The sequence below is a fragment of the Chiloscyllium plagiosum genome, chromosome 7 (assembly GCF_004010195.1).
Source record: "Chiloscyllium plagiosum isolate BGI_BamShark_2017 chromosome 7, ASM401019v2, whole genome shotgun sequence".
NCBI classification, from domain to species: domain Eukaryota; kingdom Metazoa; phylum Chordata; class Chondrichthyes; order Orectolobiformes; family Hemiscylliidae; genus Chiloscyllium; species Chiloscyllium plagiosum.
The window spans coordinates 103263602-103282115 of NC_057716.1; the positions used below are offsets into that span (position 1 = coordinate 103263602).

Consider the following 18514-nt stretch of genomic DNA (forward strand, 5'->3'; position numbering starts at 1 on the left):
TTCGGGTAAATTGATGGTTTTGGGAATAGATGGGATTGTATTTTTACTGTTTTGAAATCTTTCAGATTGTGTTATATGTAAACAGCTTGGTTTATTCTAGTTCATCTTTACTTCTATGTCATAAACAGCTGTTTTCTTGTTAAATTCACATCTGCAACATTGTGTGCTTTTGTTCCAGTGAACAATTGCTGCATCACATTAAAAAGAACTACATATGATCTATCAAGCCAGATTTCAGTCTTGAGTCTCGATGCCAGCAGTGTTTGGTGTTGGTTCAGTGTTTTACAGAAGGACAAAATGGAGACTGAGTGACCAGTTAGTTACTTTTGTCAAAAGCTAAATTCTTGCCAGGAGAAATATTCAACAATGGGGAAAGAGAGTTGTTTGGTGTTAGCTCTTCAACATATTCAATAAGTCTACAAAGCCTTACTTTAATCCATTACCTCTCTTAGCAAGGTTTCATACAAAGTATTTTAGACTTGTTTTAGGTGGAGTTTAATGTTACACCATTTCATTTGACAATCGTTCATGTAGCAAAAATAAACAAAATCATAGTGCATGCTTTGCCAAGAGCAAATATAGAGGAAAACAAATGTAATCCCTGGAAACCCATGTCTGCGTGGGCTTCCTCTGGACGCTCCAGTTTCCTCCCACATTCCAAAGATGGGCAGCTTAGGTGAATGGGCCATGCTAAATTGCCCATTGTGTTAGGTGCATTAGTCAGGGGTAAATATAGGGAAGGGAAATAGGTCTGGGTGGGTTACTCTACGGAGAGTCGGTGTGGGCTGAAAATGTGTTGCTGGAAAAGCGCAGCAGGTCAGGCAGCATCCAAGGAACAGGAGAATCGACGTTTCGGACATAAGCCCTTCTTCAGGAATCTAATCTAATCTAAATACATAAGGACTTTTCATAACAATCATATTCTACTCAAGTCCATTTAGATTAGTTTAGATTACATTACCTACAGTGTGAAAACAGGCCATTTGGCCCAACAAGTCCACACCGACTCTCCGAGGAGAAAGTGAGGACTGCAGATGCTGGAGATCAGAAAAGTCCTTATGTATTTAATGTAAATATATTGTCTCTGTCAAAGTGAAATCTGTCTTAGTAAAGCAGAAATAGGGATAAAAAAAAACAGTTATTATAGCATGAAAATACCTTTTAAAGATACAGTTTTTTTCATTATGAAGGTTTCACTCGGGGATATGACTTGCCCAGTATTGGCATCCGCTGAGACCCTAGACGACAGTTCCACATTAGGAGTATCAACTTTGCTGCATCAAATGGCCCTTCACCATCTTTGGCTGTTTCTTATTAATTGTGGTTAAAAATGAACTTGCCCCACTTCCTCCATAGTCTGATTTCCTTTGGTGGGGGAATGCAGATCAAGGGAGCACTATTTTAAAATTAAAGCAAAGCTGCTGAGAAATTCAATTAAAATATAAGGTGGGCATTGGAAATCAAAAGCCTCTGAATGCTGAGGGTGAAAGTTTCCAAGATTGAAATAGCTAGTTTTTTTGTAAGGTGTGTAATGGAGTTGGGATGTGTGATCTATAAGCAGAACAAACTCAAGGGGCAGAATAGTTTGCTCATGATGCTTCGCACAATGTGTCAGACATGACCAGGTAGATGGGGAAGTGATGCTGCTTTTGAAGTCACATTACCTTGTTGTACAGAACATGATACTGTTTAATATTCACATTTAAAGCGTGGCAAGCATTTGCTTTGTACAAAGATTAGGACATCACAGACAAGATTCCAAAGACAAAGGCAAGAAGCCCCAAAAAGACGGACAGACAGACAAACAAACACTGTATATTTGCTATTCCACAGAGGGAATGTGGCTGGTTCAGATCAAATCATGAAGGAGACTTTTATTTTACTGTTAAGAGCTCCAAATCGCTGATACCCTAGTGCAGCTGCTAAAAGAGAAACACAGATCCTCACACACACACACAGACGTACATGCATGTGCATGTACACACGTTGTACACTGCTGCGTGTAGACACACTTGTGATGGTACACACATACATGGACACACACGTATGTTTTTTACTCTGTAATATCTGCCAGCACTTTTTTTCTTCTGGATGCAGGATAATGTAAAACAGAAGCAGAGAAATGTACTGGGCCAATTAACATTTAAAGTTCACAGTATTTGAATAAATTAAGAAAAACACATGACAATGTCTTTGAAATTGTCCTGTTTCTCCCCTCTCTTCAAGATCTTCCACCGCTTTCAAAGTGTCCCAGTTTTGTTTTATTTAGCACTCCTGGTTTTTGTCCTTTCGAATTTTCAAAACAGCAACCTTTAGTGGAACCAGAGATTTCTTTCCAAAATATAATATAAAGAATAATTCACATTAAATATGACAAAAATAAAAAATAAATTAAATTAACTGATTCAGTACAATATAATCTTCAAGTGCCCAGCAAATCAGGTGCTGCCTCAATATTTTGTTTGTTTGTTCAGTTTCTTTGTGTTTGAAGACATCTTGGAAGTCTTTGGCCTCTTCGTCTTCACTAAATTAAAAACTAATCCCAATATGTTTGCAGGACCAGGACCGAGGGAGAGAGCGAGTGAAAGAGATGAACAGGGCAGGCACTAAGGCCCAGTGTTGCAACTTTTTTTTGAGACTGGGGGGAAAAGGAACAAAGTTTGGGGTGTTGCACCAAGTTTGCACCCAACTCGGTTCACAAAGTTTACGCGATTTGCACCTCCTTCCGAGATACTTCGTCTTCTGAGCAAGAGCTGTTGGAAGAGTAGCCTAATTCTGTGCTACACTGCAGGAATTTTGTGCTGTGGCTGTTGAAATCCACACTCTCTGACTCCGACCTGCTCTCACCCCCCGCTGCCTTGTCTAAGTATTTCCCAGCTCGCTGCTTCTCTGCCTCCTGCGCTGCCTGCTCCTTGGCTTTCCGACTCCGTTTCCACTTCATCCTTCGGTTCTGGAACCAAATCTTCACCTGAGTGAGATTAAGACAGACAGAGAGAGAAAGAGAATAAATCAACAGTAGTTGACTGGCCAACTTTAAGGGCATTTAAATGGTAATTGGATAAACACATGGATGATAATGGAATAGTGTAGGGTAGGTGGGCTTCAGATCGGTTTCACAGGTCAGAGCAACATCGAGGGCCGAAGGGTCTGTACTGTGCTTTAATGTTCTATTTTCCATGATCAATGGTCTTACAAGTCAGACTCTCCTTAAAGACTGATTGGTTAGGAGTATATTCACTAGAGTTCAGAAGTGAATTGTACAGAAACCTATAAATTTCTAACAAGACTAGACAGGGTAAACACAAAAAAAAACACAGCAAGGGTGTTCCCAATGACCAGGGCAGTCCAGAATCGGGGGGAAGGTCACAGTCTAAGGATAAAGGCAGCATGGTAGCTCAGTGATTAGCACTGCTGCCTCACAGACCCAGGGACCTGTGTTCAATTCCAGCCTCAGGCAATTGCCTGTGTGGGTTTGCACATTCTCCCTGTGCCTGCACAGGTTTCCTCCGGGTGCTCCAGTTTCCTCCCACAGTCCGAAGATATGCAGATGGTTTGGCCATGGGAAATGCAGGGTTACAGGAATAGGATGAGTCTGGGTGGGATGCTCTTTGGCTAGTTGGTGTGGACATGTTGGGCTGAATGGCCTACTCCCATATCGTAAGGATTCTATATATGATAGGCCATTTAGGACCAAGCTGAGGAGAAATATCTTTACCCAGAGAGTGGGGAGCCTGTGGAATCCTATACCACAGAAACTGGTTGATACCAAAACATTGAATGTTTTAAAAAAGGAGTCAGATTTAATTATTAGGGCTAAAGGGATTAAAGGGTATGAGGAAGAAAAAGGGAGCAGGGAACTGAGCTGAATGCTCAGCCATGGTCATATTGAATGGTGAAGCAGGTTCAAAGGGCCGAATGGCCTACTTCTGCTCCCGTTTTCTGTGTTTTGCCCACTGAAAGAAAACTTGCCATTTAGACCAAAGAACAAAGAAAATTACAGCAGGATCAGGCCATTCAGCCCTCCAAGCCTGCACCAATCCAGATCCTCTATCTAAATCTATAGCCTATTTTGTAATGGTGTGTATGCCTCTGTTCACTGCCCATTCATGTATCTGTCTCAATACATCATCAATGATGCCACCATTTCCACCCCAACGACCTCCATTGGCAACATGTTCCAGGCACCCACCACCCTCTGCGTGAAGAACTTTTCCACGAGTATCTCCCCTAAACATTTTTACAAGATTAAAGAATGTTTCCAGTGCCAAAGGAGGCTGTTCAGCCCATCAAACTTGCACTGGCTCTTTCAATAAACATTACCCTGAGCCAGTCTCTTGTTTTTTTCTCCATACCCTTACACACTATTTCTAAGGGAAGAATCATCCAGTGCCTCTTTGAATGTTTCAACTGAACCTGCCTCTACCACAATCCCAGGCAGTGCATTCCAGACCCTAACTACTCACTGCATTTATGTTTTATTTTTAATGTAATTTTTTTAAAAATTAGTTCACTCGGGGGGTGAGACAGAGCCGGCATTTGTTGCACATCCCTAACTGGGTGATAAACATTACGAAGGCATCTACGGATCTCAGTGCACCTTGAGTGTAGGGCTATTGTGCAAATGCTGCAAAGTCGAATTATAATGGGTAGCTCCTTGATTGTCCAGTACAGACATGATGGGCCAAATAACTTCTTTCTGTGCCAAATTAGGATTCAAAAATACAAAAGTCCACAGCAGTACAGTAAAATAGATGAGATTCTTGAGACACAGGCATTGTTAGTCATTTGCCCATCCTGAATTACCCTTGAACTGAATGCCATTTCAGAGGGTAATTAAGAGTCAACCATCTTGCTGTGAGTCTGGAATCATGTCCAGGCCTGACTGGGAAAGGACATTAGATTTGCTTCCCTAATGGACATTACTGAACCACCAAATCACCCATTTCACTAATTAAAAAAGCAATTAACAAGCGCTGCCCACCAGAGCAACAACTACAAAAATAAGAAAGAGTAGGAAAAGAGAGCATAAAAACTAGGAGCAGGAGTAGGTACACCCTGTTAAGGAATAAGTTCCAGGATTTTGACACTGAAGGAACAGTGATATATTTCCAAGTCAGAATGGTGAGTGATTTGGCAGGGAGTTTATATTGGAAGGTTGGGTTTGGAAGGTGCTGTCTAAAGATCTTTGGTGAATTTGTGCAGTGCATCTTGTAGAACTAACTAACATTAGGTAATTATATTAATTACGAAGTGTTTTAATATAGTAGAGATGGAGAAACTACTTCCAGTGGCAAGGGACAGTAATCAAAGAGATAGGAGCAAAATCCTGCAGATGATGGAAACCTGAAACAAACACAGAGAACACTGGAGAAACTCAGCAGGTCTGGCAGCATCTGGAGAGAAAACCTGAGTTAATGTTTTGAGTCCAATATGTCTTTTCATCAGAACAGTACAGTTCTGAAGAAGATTCATGTTGCACTCGAAACATTAACTCTTTCTCTCTCCACTGATGCTGCCAGACCTGTTGAGTTTCTCCAGCAATTTCTGTTTTCATCCCAGTGACCAGGGAGCTAGAGATTTAGCAAAACTGGCAAAAGAACCAGGGGACAGATAAAAAGAATTTTTTTAAAACAATGTGTGAGTGTGATCTGGAAAATTCTGTCTGAAGAGTTGAAAGTAGCAAGTTCAATCTGAGGAATTCCCCGCCCAGTGAAGTAATTGAGGCTACCTCATTGCATGTTTTTGAGGCAAAGATGGGTAGATTTTTGAACAGTGAAAGATTTAAGGGTTTCGGTGAGTGAGCAGGTAAGTGGAGTTGAGTCCACAAAAAGATCAGCCATGATTTTATTGAATGACAGAACAGACTCGATGGGCCAGATGGCCTACTCCTGCTTCTAGTTCTTATGTTCCTTTAAAAGAGGGAATTGCATAAATACTCAAGAGGGATATAATTTGATTAGATTACTTACAGTGTGGAAATAGGCCCTTCGGCCCAACAAGCCCACACCAACCCTCCGAAGAGCAACCCACCCTACATTTACCCCTTAAGCTAACACTACAGGCAATTTAGCACGGCCAATTCACCTAACCTGCCCATTTTTGCGCTGTGGGACGAAACCCATGCAGACAATGTGCAAATTCCACTCAGACAGTTACCTGAGACAGGAATTGAACCTGGGCCTCTGGCGCTGTGAGGCAGCAGTGCTAACCACGGTGCCGCCATGCCGCCCGTAAATTTGTAAGGCGATGTCAAAAGAGCAGGGATCTAATTGGATCAAAGCACAAGCTTTGACACAATGGGCTGAATGGCCCCGTTCTACGATTGCGTTCTTACCTGGGTTTCGGTCAACATGAGGGATGTGGCCACCTCGAAGCGTTTTGGCCGAGACAGGTATTTGTTGAGTTTGAATTGGTTTTCCAGCTCCAGGAGCTGTTGACTGGTGAATGCAGTCCGAGGCCGGCGGCATTTCCCCATCAGTCCTGGCTGCGACTGAGCTGTGAAGCAGACAAAGGTGATCAAATCAGCTTCAATTATGCATACATGCACATGACTTAAGAATAGGAGTAGGCCATTCGACCCTTCAAATCTGATTTACTATTCAATAAGGTCATGCCTAATCTGGGTGTGCTTTGAAATCCATATTCTCATCTACCCCAATAACCTTTATTACCTCACCTGACATGAACCTCCACCTTTAAAATATTCAATGACCCCCCACCCCATCATCACCATCTTCTGAAGCAGGAGTTTCAAATCCCATAAACAGTGCAAAAGTGAGGACTGTAGATGCTGGAAACCAGAGTCTAGATTAGAGTGGTGCTGGAAAAACACAGCAGGTCAGGCAGCATCTGAGGAGCAGGAAAATCGACGTTTCGGGCAAAACCCCTTCATCAGGAGTGGAGACAGGGAGCCTCCAGAGTGGAGAGATAAATGGGTTGAGAGGGTTGGGGGGGTGGCTGGGGAGCAGATAGTAAAGAGTGCTGTGGTAGCGGGTTTGTTTCAGGACATGGTTGAAGAGCTTCAGGGCAGAGGAGATGACCTGGGGGTTGCAGTGAGAGAGAGACTCACTGAGATTCTTGTGGAGAGAGAAGGAAAACTTCTTCAAGGTAGGCATCCTTGCAAGAGGATTCACAGTAAGGTTAAAATCAACTAGGTGTAGAATGTCGATCTAGAATTGTCCCCCTTGTAGAATGGACGACGTGCATTTAGAGCATATTTTTCGTGGCATCCCAAAGACTTTACAATCAGTGGCATGTGGTCACATTTGGAGGCAATTTGAGCACAGTGCACCAGGTTTGGGATTGTTTAGTCTCCCAAAGGTATGGTGTTTCTGTCCATGGTCTTTTTTTATGCAAGAACTCTTTAATTAGAGCCCAGTCCATAGCATTGTGGTAATGTTACTGGATTAGTCATCCAGGCTAAAGGACATGGGTTCAAATCTTATTATAGAAGCTAGCAGGTGCTAAATTCAACATCAAATTAAAAGCTTGTCTTAGTGATGCTGATAGTGAAATTATCATCAATTGTTGTTAAAAAAAATCATCTGGTTTACTAATATCCTTGAGGAGGTCTTCCAGGCAGGCCTACATGTGACTTCAGACATACAGCAATGCGGTTGATGCTTAACTGCCCCCTACAATAGCTGAGATGGATGGATGTTTAAGCAGGAAGGGAATCAAGGATTATGGAGAAAAGGCAAGAAAGTAGAGTTGAGGATTATCAGATCAGCCAGAGTAGACTTGATGGGCCGAATGGCCTACATCTGTTTTTCCCTGTGATCCTCAAATCCCTCACTGATTAAAACTCTGTCTATCCCAGCCTTGAATATACTGAAAGCTTGGCAGCCTTCTGTGGTTAAGAATTCCATAGACTCACTCCCTTCTAAGAGAAGAAATTCCTCCTCATCTCTGTTCTAAATGTGTGTCACCTTTCTCTGACATTCTGCCTGCTGGCCCAAGACTCTCCCACATGATGACACAACCTCTCTACAACTATCCTAACAAATTCCCTCAGAATCTTGTATATTTCAATCTTAAGACAAGAGTTTTTCTTGTGAAGACTTCTTTTATTACAAAATATTCGTTAAAAAAATCATATATTTATATATACACGGTCACAAATGCAGTTCGGTTCCGTATAGGAGCATATCATGGAAGCAAGCAGACATTGGAGTTTGACTCTATCCAAACAAACCAAAGACATCTCCCCCTTGAACCAGACTATATTTACAAGCCTTTGAGGCACCAGGAGGGTCCGATAACTGAAATAACCCCCAGTTAACTTGAGAAGAACGATGTCAGGCATGGTCTTTCCTCACTAAGCTTTAGTGTGTCCCTCAGCACGTAGTCCTGAAACCTTTGAATGTGCCAGTCCACAACATTCGGTCAAAACCAACACCTTGTTCTGGAAGATCCGCAAGTTTCGGCCAGACCAAAGACTCACTTGAGGTTTTTCTGTACCACTGCAGACAACGTAGACCTTAGGAGTCAGTCGGGAAAATGGGACAATGTCAGCAACTCTCCTCACCTCAAATTGATAATTGTTGGTGTTACTGCACACACAACAGCCTGGTCTTGAGTTATAGTCGACAGACCTGTTTAGCTCCCTGCAGTTAGTCAGAGGTTTAAACGAGGACAGAGTGAAAAATAAATCCTTGAGAGTTAGGAGGCAGGAAGGAATACCCTTGCGGGAGACCAACAGAAAAGGACATTGCACAATATTAAGTTGAAGAGATATTAATCATTTGAGCACTAGGTGGTGCTCTGAGTACACAATGGGTGTAGAAATGAATGAAATCCTTTTGTCTGCCTATTCCATATTGCTCTCTCTTTCTTTCTGGGCTCCCTCTCCAATTATCGACTCATTCTTACCCCCTCCATCATCAGCACAAATATCACCTTTTTGTAGCTGCTATCAGTTCTGAATAAGGGTCACTAAAATGTTATCTCTGCCTTCTCTTCACAGGTGCAAGCAGACCTACTGAGTTTCTCCAGCAATTTCTGATTTTATTTGTTTCATCCGCAGTCCTTTGTTGTGTTCACATGAATGAAACGTTCCTTTGTATCAGTCCTTCCTGTTCACTGGCCATAATGACCTAAACAAAACCATAAACTGATGGGCATGTAGATAATTTCTGATTGATCCCACAAAAGTAGCATTAATCGATAATCTAATGGTCAGTTTCAGTGAGTGTTAAAGAATCGACAGGTAGAAAATTTTAATCTAGAGTTAGAGGTGGGAGCAGTCAGCTCAAACATTTACTGAGATGTACATTGCTGGAGAGGAATAAATGACACAAAATTGTATCTCACAGAGAGAGATTAGATTCATATAGCATCTTTTTTGACTTGGGGCAGCCCAAAATGCTGAAACATCATTGGAGTGCGCTTTGAAGTGTTGACACGGACATCATCTTGGAGGCTGGCCCCAACTTGCCCACAGCCAGCTCCCACAATCAACGGTATGATAACAACAGGAAAACCAATTATTATGGTGTTGATTTCCATCCTTATCTATTTGCTACGTGCCATGTACAATACACTTGTTGGACCTTACCTGGAGCTTTGTGTTATCAGCAGCAGTCCTCACAGACTGGCAAATGTCCATTTTAATGCAAAGTCATTAAACTCACAGTCCTCAAAGACTCACAAATAGGCCACTCCTATTGCTTATGGTCTTATCTCAGTCTGTGAGGGACTGCTGATGATGGTGACACAATGCTTCAGGTGAGGTCCAACAAGTGTATTGGCACATAGCAAAGAGATAAGGATGGAAATGACCCACTCTGAGGGTGAGTCCGTAGGTGGCTGTACAGACCAATGGGGCTACTGCAGGCTCTGTTACACTTGGGGTAGAAGGTAGTCACGGTAAAGAGGTGGGTGGGGTGTTGGTGTGGCAGTGCGCTCCTTACGCTGTTTCCTCTGGCTTCCAATCTTCCCAACGGCAAGTCTCGAGGCTCTTGATGCCTTCCTGGTTGCTCCTCCTCCACTTTGCACTGTCTCAGGCCAGTGACTTCCAGGTGTCTGTGGGAATGCCACACTTCTCAAGTGAGCCCTTGAGGGTATCCCTGAAGTGTTTCCTCGGCCCCACCTGGGGCTTGCCTGCCGTTTCGGAGGTGGGAGTAGAGCAACCTGTTGGGGGAGCCTCATCTTGGTCATGCAGACAATGGGCCCAGCCCATTGCAGCTGCTCAAGATGGGGTCAGTGCCTCGATGCTGGGGATGTTGGTGTGGTCGAGGGTGCTGGGGTTGGTGTGACTGTCTTCCCAGCTGTTTATAGTGGTGTGATGGGGTCTCCCCGCGCCCCCACTCCACCCCCAATGCAGAGTACAGTTGTGGGCATCTCATTGTTGCAAAGATGTGAATGCACTGGTGAGAATGCAGAAGCAGTTTGCAACGATGCTTTCTGAAATGACAAATCTCAGTGATGAGGGTAGATTGGGGAAGATGGGACTGTTCTCCCTGGAGAGAAGAAGGCTGACGGGAGGATTTTCAACATTTGCTTTTTGTTAATACTACTCACTGGCTAAAATAGAAAGCATACACTGTATGTAGACTTTACCGTTATGATGAGTGCACTAAGATAGATAGAAATTTATTACCACTTGTATTTGTGAAAATACAAGAAAATGTGGACATAAATTGCCACAAAAACAGTGCCATCTACTCTTGCAACATTTAAGAAGCATCTGGACGTACAATTAAAATGCCAGGGCACAGTAGACTTTGGACAAGTGCAGGTACAGGACTAATGCAGTTTGGTATTGGTTGGTTGGCACAGACATGGTGGGTCGAAGGGCCTGTTTCGATGCAGTATGACTCTATGACTATGACTCTAGGTCCACCTCTCTTACGTTCACCCCATCCCCTCATAGTGCCTTAAATTTCCAAACCATGGAATGTTGAGCTGCCACTCATGCCCTTCCTTCAACCATGTCTCAGCTATCATATTCCTATGTGCAGATCAATGCTCTAAGTTCATGTGCATTACCAGTCAAGCTCTTTGCATTAAAATAGACATTTTAGCTTTCTGGACCTCCCTTGTGCCTTATCCTTCCCATGTCTTTTCCACCTACTGGATTATCCTAGCATTCCTTCTTTATCTAATACCCGTAGAATTCGTTAAACTTCTTCTCCACTTTCTGACCCAGGATGTTGCTGTTTTCTCCATTGATGACCTCATGAATATGGAAGGTGCTAGCTATGAAGAGAGGTTGAGTAGGTTAGGTTTATTTTCACTAGAAAAAAGGAGATTGAGGGGGGACCTGATTGAGGTTTACAAAATCATGAAGGGTATAAACAGGGTGGATAGAGACAAGCTTTTTCCCAGGGTAAAGGATTCGATAACGAGAGGTCACGCTTTCAAGGTGAGAGGTGGAAAGCTTAAGGGGGATACACGTGGCAAGTACTTCACACAGAGGGTGGTGGGTGCCTGGAATGCGTTGCCAGCAGAGGTGGTAGAGGCTGGCACGGTAGATTCATGTAAGGTGCATCTGGACAGATGCATGAGTAGGTGGGGAGCAGAGGGATACAAACGCTTAGGAATTGACCGACAGGTTTAGACAGTACATTTGGATCGGCTCAGGCTTGGAGGGCTGAAGGGCCTGTTCCTGGGCTGTAAATTTTCTTTGTTCTTTGTTCTTTGTTCTTTGTTCTAATCAGTAAAACCCTTACAGGTAACTTTGAATATTTTTGATCAACTTGTTCAAGCACCCCTTTTGGGCAGGCGGGACTTGGACCCAAAATCTTCTGGGCCCAGAAACGGGAATGCTACACTGCAGAACAAGTGCCCTAAGCAGATTAGTCTATCCTGAAGTTGTGTGCATCTATTGTGAGCAGAGTGCATTGACAACCTGAACAGGTTAGTTTATCCTGAAGTTGTCAGCATCGACTGTGAGCAGAGTGCATCGACAACCTCAGGCATTACAAAGAGCAATGTTTCAATTTGAGGAACAAATGTAAATAGCCACATCACATTTTAACAAGATGTGATGAGCTGATCGGACAACTGTTCGAATTTGCCCAAATTACCAGAGTGTATAAATCATCAGTTTGCATTTGACACTTATAGGATTGGCAATCACTTGATCCCATTGTAAACATAACCAAGGGCAGCAGAGATGCCAACAATTCTATCGGAGACATCAAATTAATATATATTAGTGATTATGTGGTACCCATAACAGGGATTAGACAGTGACCAAGTCATAGAGAGGTTGTAGGAAATCCATATGTTATAAGTAAAGAGATTGCACAAAACTGAAATGTTGTAACTATACCCATATATAGCACTTCCAGCCAAAATTCACTCTCTGTGTAAAAACATTGCCCTTAATGCCTTTTCAAAATCTTTCTCCTCTGGTCTTAAAAGCATGCCCCCAGTCTTGAAGTCTCCCACCCCAAAGAAAAGACACCTGCCATTCACCTTATCTATACCCCTGATTATTTTATGACCTTTTATAAAGTCACCTCTCAACTTCCTACACTCCAGTGAAAGAAGTCGCAGCCTATTCAGCCTCTCCTTATAACCCAAAGCTTCCATTCTGGCAACATCCTGGTAAATCTCTTCTGTACCCTCTCCAGTTTAATAATATTTTTCCTATAACAAGGAGACCAGAACTGGACACAGTGCTCCAGAAAAGGCCTCACCAACATTCTGTACAACCTCAGCTTTTCATCATGCGCTCATGAGGTCAAATGCAAGAATGCCAAATTTCAAATAATCATAAAAATTTATACCATAGGAGAAAGGTGCTGAATGATTGGTAAGTCAACTCTGATTGACTGAGGCGTTGCCATGGAGAAAGCATTGGAGCACTATATGCTCTCCAGCATCCCACATAATCCCAGATAATCCCCGGTGTTATGATGAAATTGTATAGAATTGTATATGTAATTTCTGACAAATGTAAATGAGCCAGATTACAAGATCAAGTGGTTATTTTAAACTAATTCTCAGTGACGTTATTAACACAGCCCAGAATGTTCAGCAAGTGCTGGCCAATCACAGAATCACATCCAACAATCGTCATTTTGCTTTGAGTTTTGCAAGCGCAGGCTGGTTGAGGATGGTCTGAAATCTGCCTCTTGTGAATAAACAAAGCAGTAAGCTCTTTGGTTCCATCAGCTGATTGTAAATACCTGGGGCTGCTTCAGCATTGAAGTTCAAACATGGCTCAGTTGTATGACAGGGAGATGGCAACACCGTGTTAGTGAAAATACTCACTGTAATTTGCACTTTGTAATAGCAGTTTGAATCGCTTGCTTAACTTGTCGCTCAGATTTTTGAGATTCCTTGACTTTCAGGTTAATTGGAGGTAGATCAGGCACTCCTCAAGTCTGAGCATTATGGTGTTTGGCTCATTTACTTTAAACAATGATTTGATCAGGATAGCTTTGATGTGGTCATTTCTGTGTTGAATTTGAGAAGTGAGCAAATGGCTGATACAGCAGCGCTTGTATAACATGGAGAACTTTAGGAAACCCTACTTGTACACTGAACAGTGAAGATAGCCTTCAAGCACCTTCTGCATAAATGATTTGAATTATGCCATCTAGCAATTGTATGATGTTTCTCTTCTCAGACAATAGTGAATCTATGAAATTCATTTCTACAGAAGGCTGCAGAAGCTGGGTTGTGGGTATATCAGAATTTTTAATCTGGAATGGAACAAGAGTTGAAAAGTTGAAGTGCGAAAAGGCAGTAAAATGGAGTTGAGGTTTATCAGATCAGCCACAATCTTATTGAAAGGTGGGGCAGGCTCGATGGACTGAATGGCCTCTTTGTGCTCCTATGTCTTACGTTCTTATGATAAAATAGACCATGTGCAGTCCTTACTGTCTATGCTCCATATCAATGCTCAATGGACATCAATCTTTTCTAAGACCTTTAGACTAATTTATTTTGAATCATTCATGGGTTGTGGACTTTGCTATTGTCAATCTTGAATTGCCCTCAAGAGGTGTGGATGAGCTGTCTTCATGCTTCATCAGACCAGCTCACAGGAAAAGTAAACCACATTACTATGGACCTGGAGTCACTTATAGGCCAGATCACAAAGGATGACAGATTTCTGTCCCGGAAGGACATTAATGAGCCAGATGGGTTTTTACAATAATCCACTCACCTCATGGTCATCATCACTGGTGCTAGGCTTTTGTTTCACTAAATACTTTCAGTTCACAAAGTGGCGCTATTTGAATTCACTTAACTCATGTCACCAGTCAGAAATGTTAAATGTCAACAACTCACAAAAGCAAACTCCAACACCTGTTCAGTGTCTTTAATGCAGGGAAAACCTCTTGAGGCATTTCACAATTATCAAGTAAAAATTTAACACCAAGCCACAAGTGAATCTCCAGTTCATTCTTTTTTTTAAGTGAAAGACACAAAGTGCACCAATCTTTATTCAATTTCCACCACCAGGAAGATAGGAAAACACCCGAGTGGCCAGTGACAAACACTGCCCTTCACATCAAAGGACAGTGCTGTGTGTCCAGTTCATTCTTATCAACATACATGCAGTTAAATACAATTAATATGTCAGTGAATACAATTAAGATACAACTAATTCCCACCTCTAAGGGAATTGTGGTTCTATCTACAGCACACAGGTGGCAGCAATTCAAGAAGGCACCACCACCTTCTCAAGGGCAATGAAGAACAAGCAATAAATGTTGACCAGTCAACAACTCTTCATTTTCACAAGTGAATACACAGCATGAGATATATTTTTTCTCTTTTAAAATAAGAATTAGAGTTTATATGAGTCACCCAAATTTTAAAAACTAAATAAACAAGTGTGACACGTGGCTCAGTGGTAATCACTGTTGCCTCACAGACAAAGTGACCTCAGGTTTGATTCCACCCTCAGGCAACTGTCTGTGTGGAGTTTGCACATTCTCCCTGTGTTTGCGTGGATTTTCTCTGGGTGCTCTGGTTTCCTCCCACATTTCAAAGATGTGCAGGTTAGGTGGATTGGCCATGCTAAATTGCCCATAATGTCCAGGGATGTGCAGGTTAGTGGATTGGCCATGCTAAATTGCTCATAATGTCCAGGGATGTGCAGGTTAGTGGATTGGCCATGCTAAATTGCTCATAATGTCCAGGGATGTGCAGGCTGGGTGGGTTAGCCACGGGAAATGAAGGATTGTGGGGATAGGGTGGGATACTCGTTGGAGAGTTGGTGTGGACACAATGGGCCAAATGGCTTGTTTCTCCACTGTATGGATTCTAAAAGGAGCTCTTCATTCTGGCCAAAGCGTTGTATTGCAAGATGTCTCTCCTCCTGGAACTCAAAAACTTATTTATATTTGCATACCCTTTTGTAAACAAATCGGACAGTTGATGGTTTGTATTAACCTTTGAGATTTTCTTTCTCTTTAGTATCTTTTCCGAACCAGCAAGGTGAGTCCATGAACTTTTCCTACATACTTCTGTATAGCTGAAAAAAGACACATTTTGCTAAAGCTTTTCATCTTGTTCTCATTAGCAAAAATCACCAATTTAAGGGGAATAGCTTTATAAATACTGTATGAAAGGACAGTGCTAATTACGAACTCTGATGAACTGCTCCTACAGTATAGCTATTGGTCTCCCCACTAAATTGGCATTCTTGTGAATTGTTCTGATGAGTGCAGGACTTTGAGCTTTGACAAAATGTGTCTTTCTACAGCAATTCTCATAATTTTAATAAAGTGTTCCTTATCCCACAGTGAACAATAATTTTCACCAGGGTATGCTATTTCAGCATACTCATTGTCACAGAATCACTCTTAATGTTTTTGCCAAGGAGAATCCTGTATTCACTTACTCTGCAGAAACCAGCATTCAAGCAACAAAAGTACTTTGAACAATCCCTGCAAATTTCTTTGCTTTGTAATCAAAAGGATATCTTTTTCTCTCTTCGCTATAGTTAATATTACAAAACCACCAGCACTCAAATATCCATCTGAAAGTGTTGCATCTGAGGCATCGCTAAAAGTGACTAATTACATGGTGTTTGGGTCAACTAAGGATGGGAACTGAACCACACACTTCTCCAGACTGATTTTTAAAAAAAATGTTTTATTTGCCTTCAAAATATTCTCTACTTGAAATTGTTTCATTGTGGTTCCTAACTCCAATGTATCAAAAATTGGCATCTGGTCTGATCTAAGTGCCCCAACAGTTCAACTGATCAATCAATTTAGTTATAGAGTCATTACAGCAAAGAAAAGGAAACCATTTCTGGTTCTCTTTCCATGTCTCTGTAAGTTTAAATCACTCAAGTGTCCTTCCAAGTTCATTTTGAAATAATTCATCATCTCCACTTCCACCAAGAAGATAGTGATCTCTTTCCCTGTCTCTTCTTTCAATAGAACATTTATCTCTGAAGACCATTCTACCATTAACCAGAGTGGGAGCAACACTCTAAATGGGATTGTTGTTTCATGTTATTTCAGGCCGATTCTATTTAATAGCTAAACCAATCGAGTTAAAAGACTCCACAAGAATAACTAACTGATTTGAATTCTACTCTAAACTTATGAATTACACATTTCTCAAATTCTGCAGTGCCACTCCATAAGAAATGTGCATCATAAAAATGCCTGCAAGTTTCTCCTCATAATGACAATAGAACATTGCAGGCTCTGTTATAATATATCTGATTTTCAGCAAAACAGATCTCATCAAAAATGTCCACACCCTACAAATATCTTCCAAATCATGGATACATTTGTTTAGTCTTCATTACTCCCTTTTTGTTTCTGTTGTCTTTTTGGACAGTTTCCGAAACCATTTTTCTCTGAAAGGTTTCACCCTGTAGATATGCAGGTTTTATATTAATTGATCCACAGTTCTATAAATAAATGGGCAAATAAGCTAAATCCATTTTTTAAATACTGTTCCTGCTTTGGGATAGTCCATTCTAATTTCTGCATCACCCAGTCACTCTTCCATTCCCTTCACAGCTCGTCTTTATTTAGTTTCTTTCTTCCATCTGCAATGCTTTTTTCAGTACAAATCCACCTCTGTGACAAAGAACGCTTCTGAGGAAGGGTCAATCGACCTGAAACTTTAACTCTGATTTCTCTCCACAGATTCTGCCAAACTTGCTGAGCGTTTCCAGCAATTTCTGTTTTTGTTTGTGCATTATCTGATACTTCTGAATAAACTCCAAATGTTCTCTACCTACCAAACTCTCTTTTGTTTTACCTCTATTATTAGTTTATCCTCACAAAAGCACCAAAATTTCATAATTATGACAACTTCTCATTTCTCGTTTTGTTTCGAGACAATTTTGTAACCTTTATTTTGTTGACTAATCTATTTAAGCAATGGCCTGTGCTTGCACTTTCGTATCTATTGGTACAACCATTGGGATAGCTCCCTCTCGCACTATCAGAGGTTTACTTTCTGATCATTGATTATTTCCTGAAACAAGAGCCACTACCAAATGCATTATCAGTAGTTGCACACTAATGCCTTATTCTCTATTGTTTCATCCCCTTCAGTCAGTTTCTGCACCTCACTTCTTGCCTTCAACCTGAATCTTTAGCCAAAATTTAATTTTTTTCCTGGCTCTTTCACAGTTTACCCAACAATTGTCACATTCCGCCATTCCCTAAACTCCCTGGAATAGATTCGGGAGTGTGGTGCTGGAAAAGCACAGCAGGTCAGGCAGCATCCAAAGAACAGGAGAATCAATGTTCCGGGCTAAGCAAGTGCCCACTCTGGTCTTTTGGATGTGATAGCTCATTTACATATGTCATAATCACTCATTACCACTATCCAACTCCAATCTATAATAATTTGCTACAAACCGACCGACTCCCACAGCTACCTAGATTACACCTCCTCCCACCCTGCCACCTGTAAAAATGCCATCCCATATTCCCAATTCCTCCGCCTCCACCGCATCTGCTCCCAGGAGGACCAATTCCACTACCAAACAGCCCACATGGCCTCCTTCTTCAAAGACCACAATTTCCCCTCTGACGTGGTTGCTGACGCTCTCCACCTCATCTCTTCCACTTCCCACACCTCCGCCCTTGAACCCCGCCCCTCCAATCGCCACCAGGACAGAACCCCACTGGTCCTCATCTTCCACCCCACCAACCTCCGGATATATTGTATCATCCTCCGTCATTTTCGCCACCTCCAAACAGACCGCACCACCAGGGATATATTTCCACTCCCGGCACCTTCCCCTGCAACCGCAAGAAGTGCAAAACTTGTGCCCACACCTCCCCCGTCACCTCCCTCCAAGGCCCCAATGGATTCTTCTATATCCATCGCAAATTCACCTGCACCTCCACACACATCATTTACTGTATCCGCTGCACCCGATGTGGTCTCCTCTACACTGGGGAGACAGGCCGCCTAGTTGCGGAACGTTTCAGGGAACACCTCTGGGACACCCGGACCAACCAACCCAACCGCCCCGTGGCTGAACTCTTTAACTCCCCCTCCCACTTCGCCAATGACATGCAGGTCCTTGGCCTCCTCCATCGCCAGACCCTGGCCACACGAC

General features: G+C 42.2%; 1 protein-coding gene across 1 annotated transcript in view; it reads right to left on the reverse strand.

Annotated features, from left to right (window-relative positions):
- Positions 1-1848: 1848 nt before the first annotated feature.
- LOC122552045 (motor neuron and pancreas homeobox protein 1-like) overlaps positions 1849-18514 on the reverse strand; it is a 52538-nt gene continuing 35872 nt past the window's right edge. Inside the window, exons 2-3 of the mRNA XM_043694599.1 lie at positions 6335-6495; positions 1849-2968 (exon numbers count right to left, since the gene is read on the reverse strand). Of these exons, the coding sequence (XP_043550534.1) occupies positions 2705-2968; positions 6335-6495 (425 nt within the window). The 3' untranslated portion in view covers positions 1849-2704. The remainder of the gene's footprint in view (positions 2969-6334; positions 6496-18514) is intronic.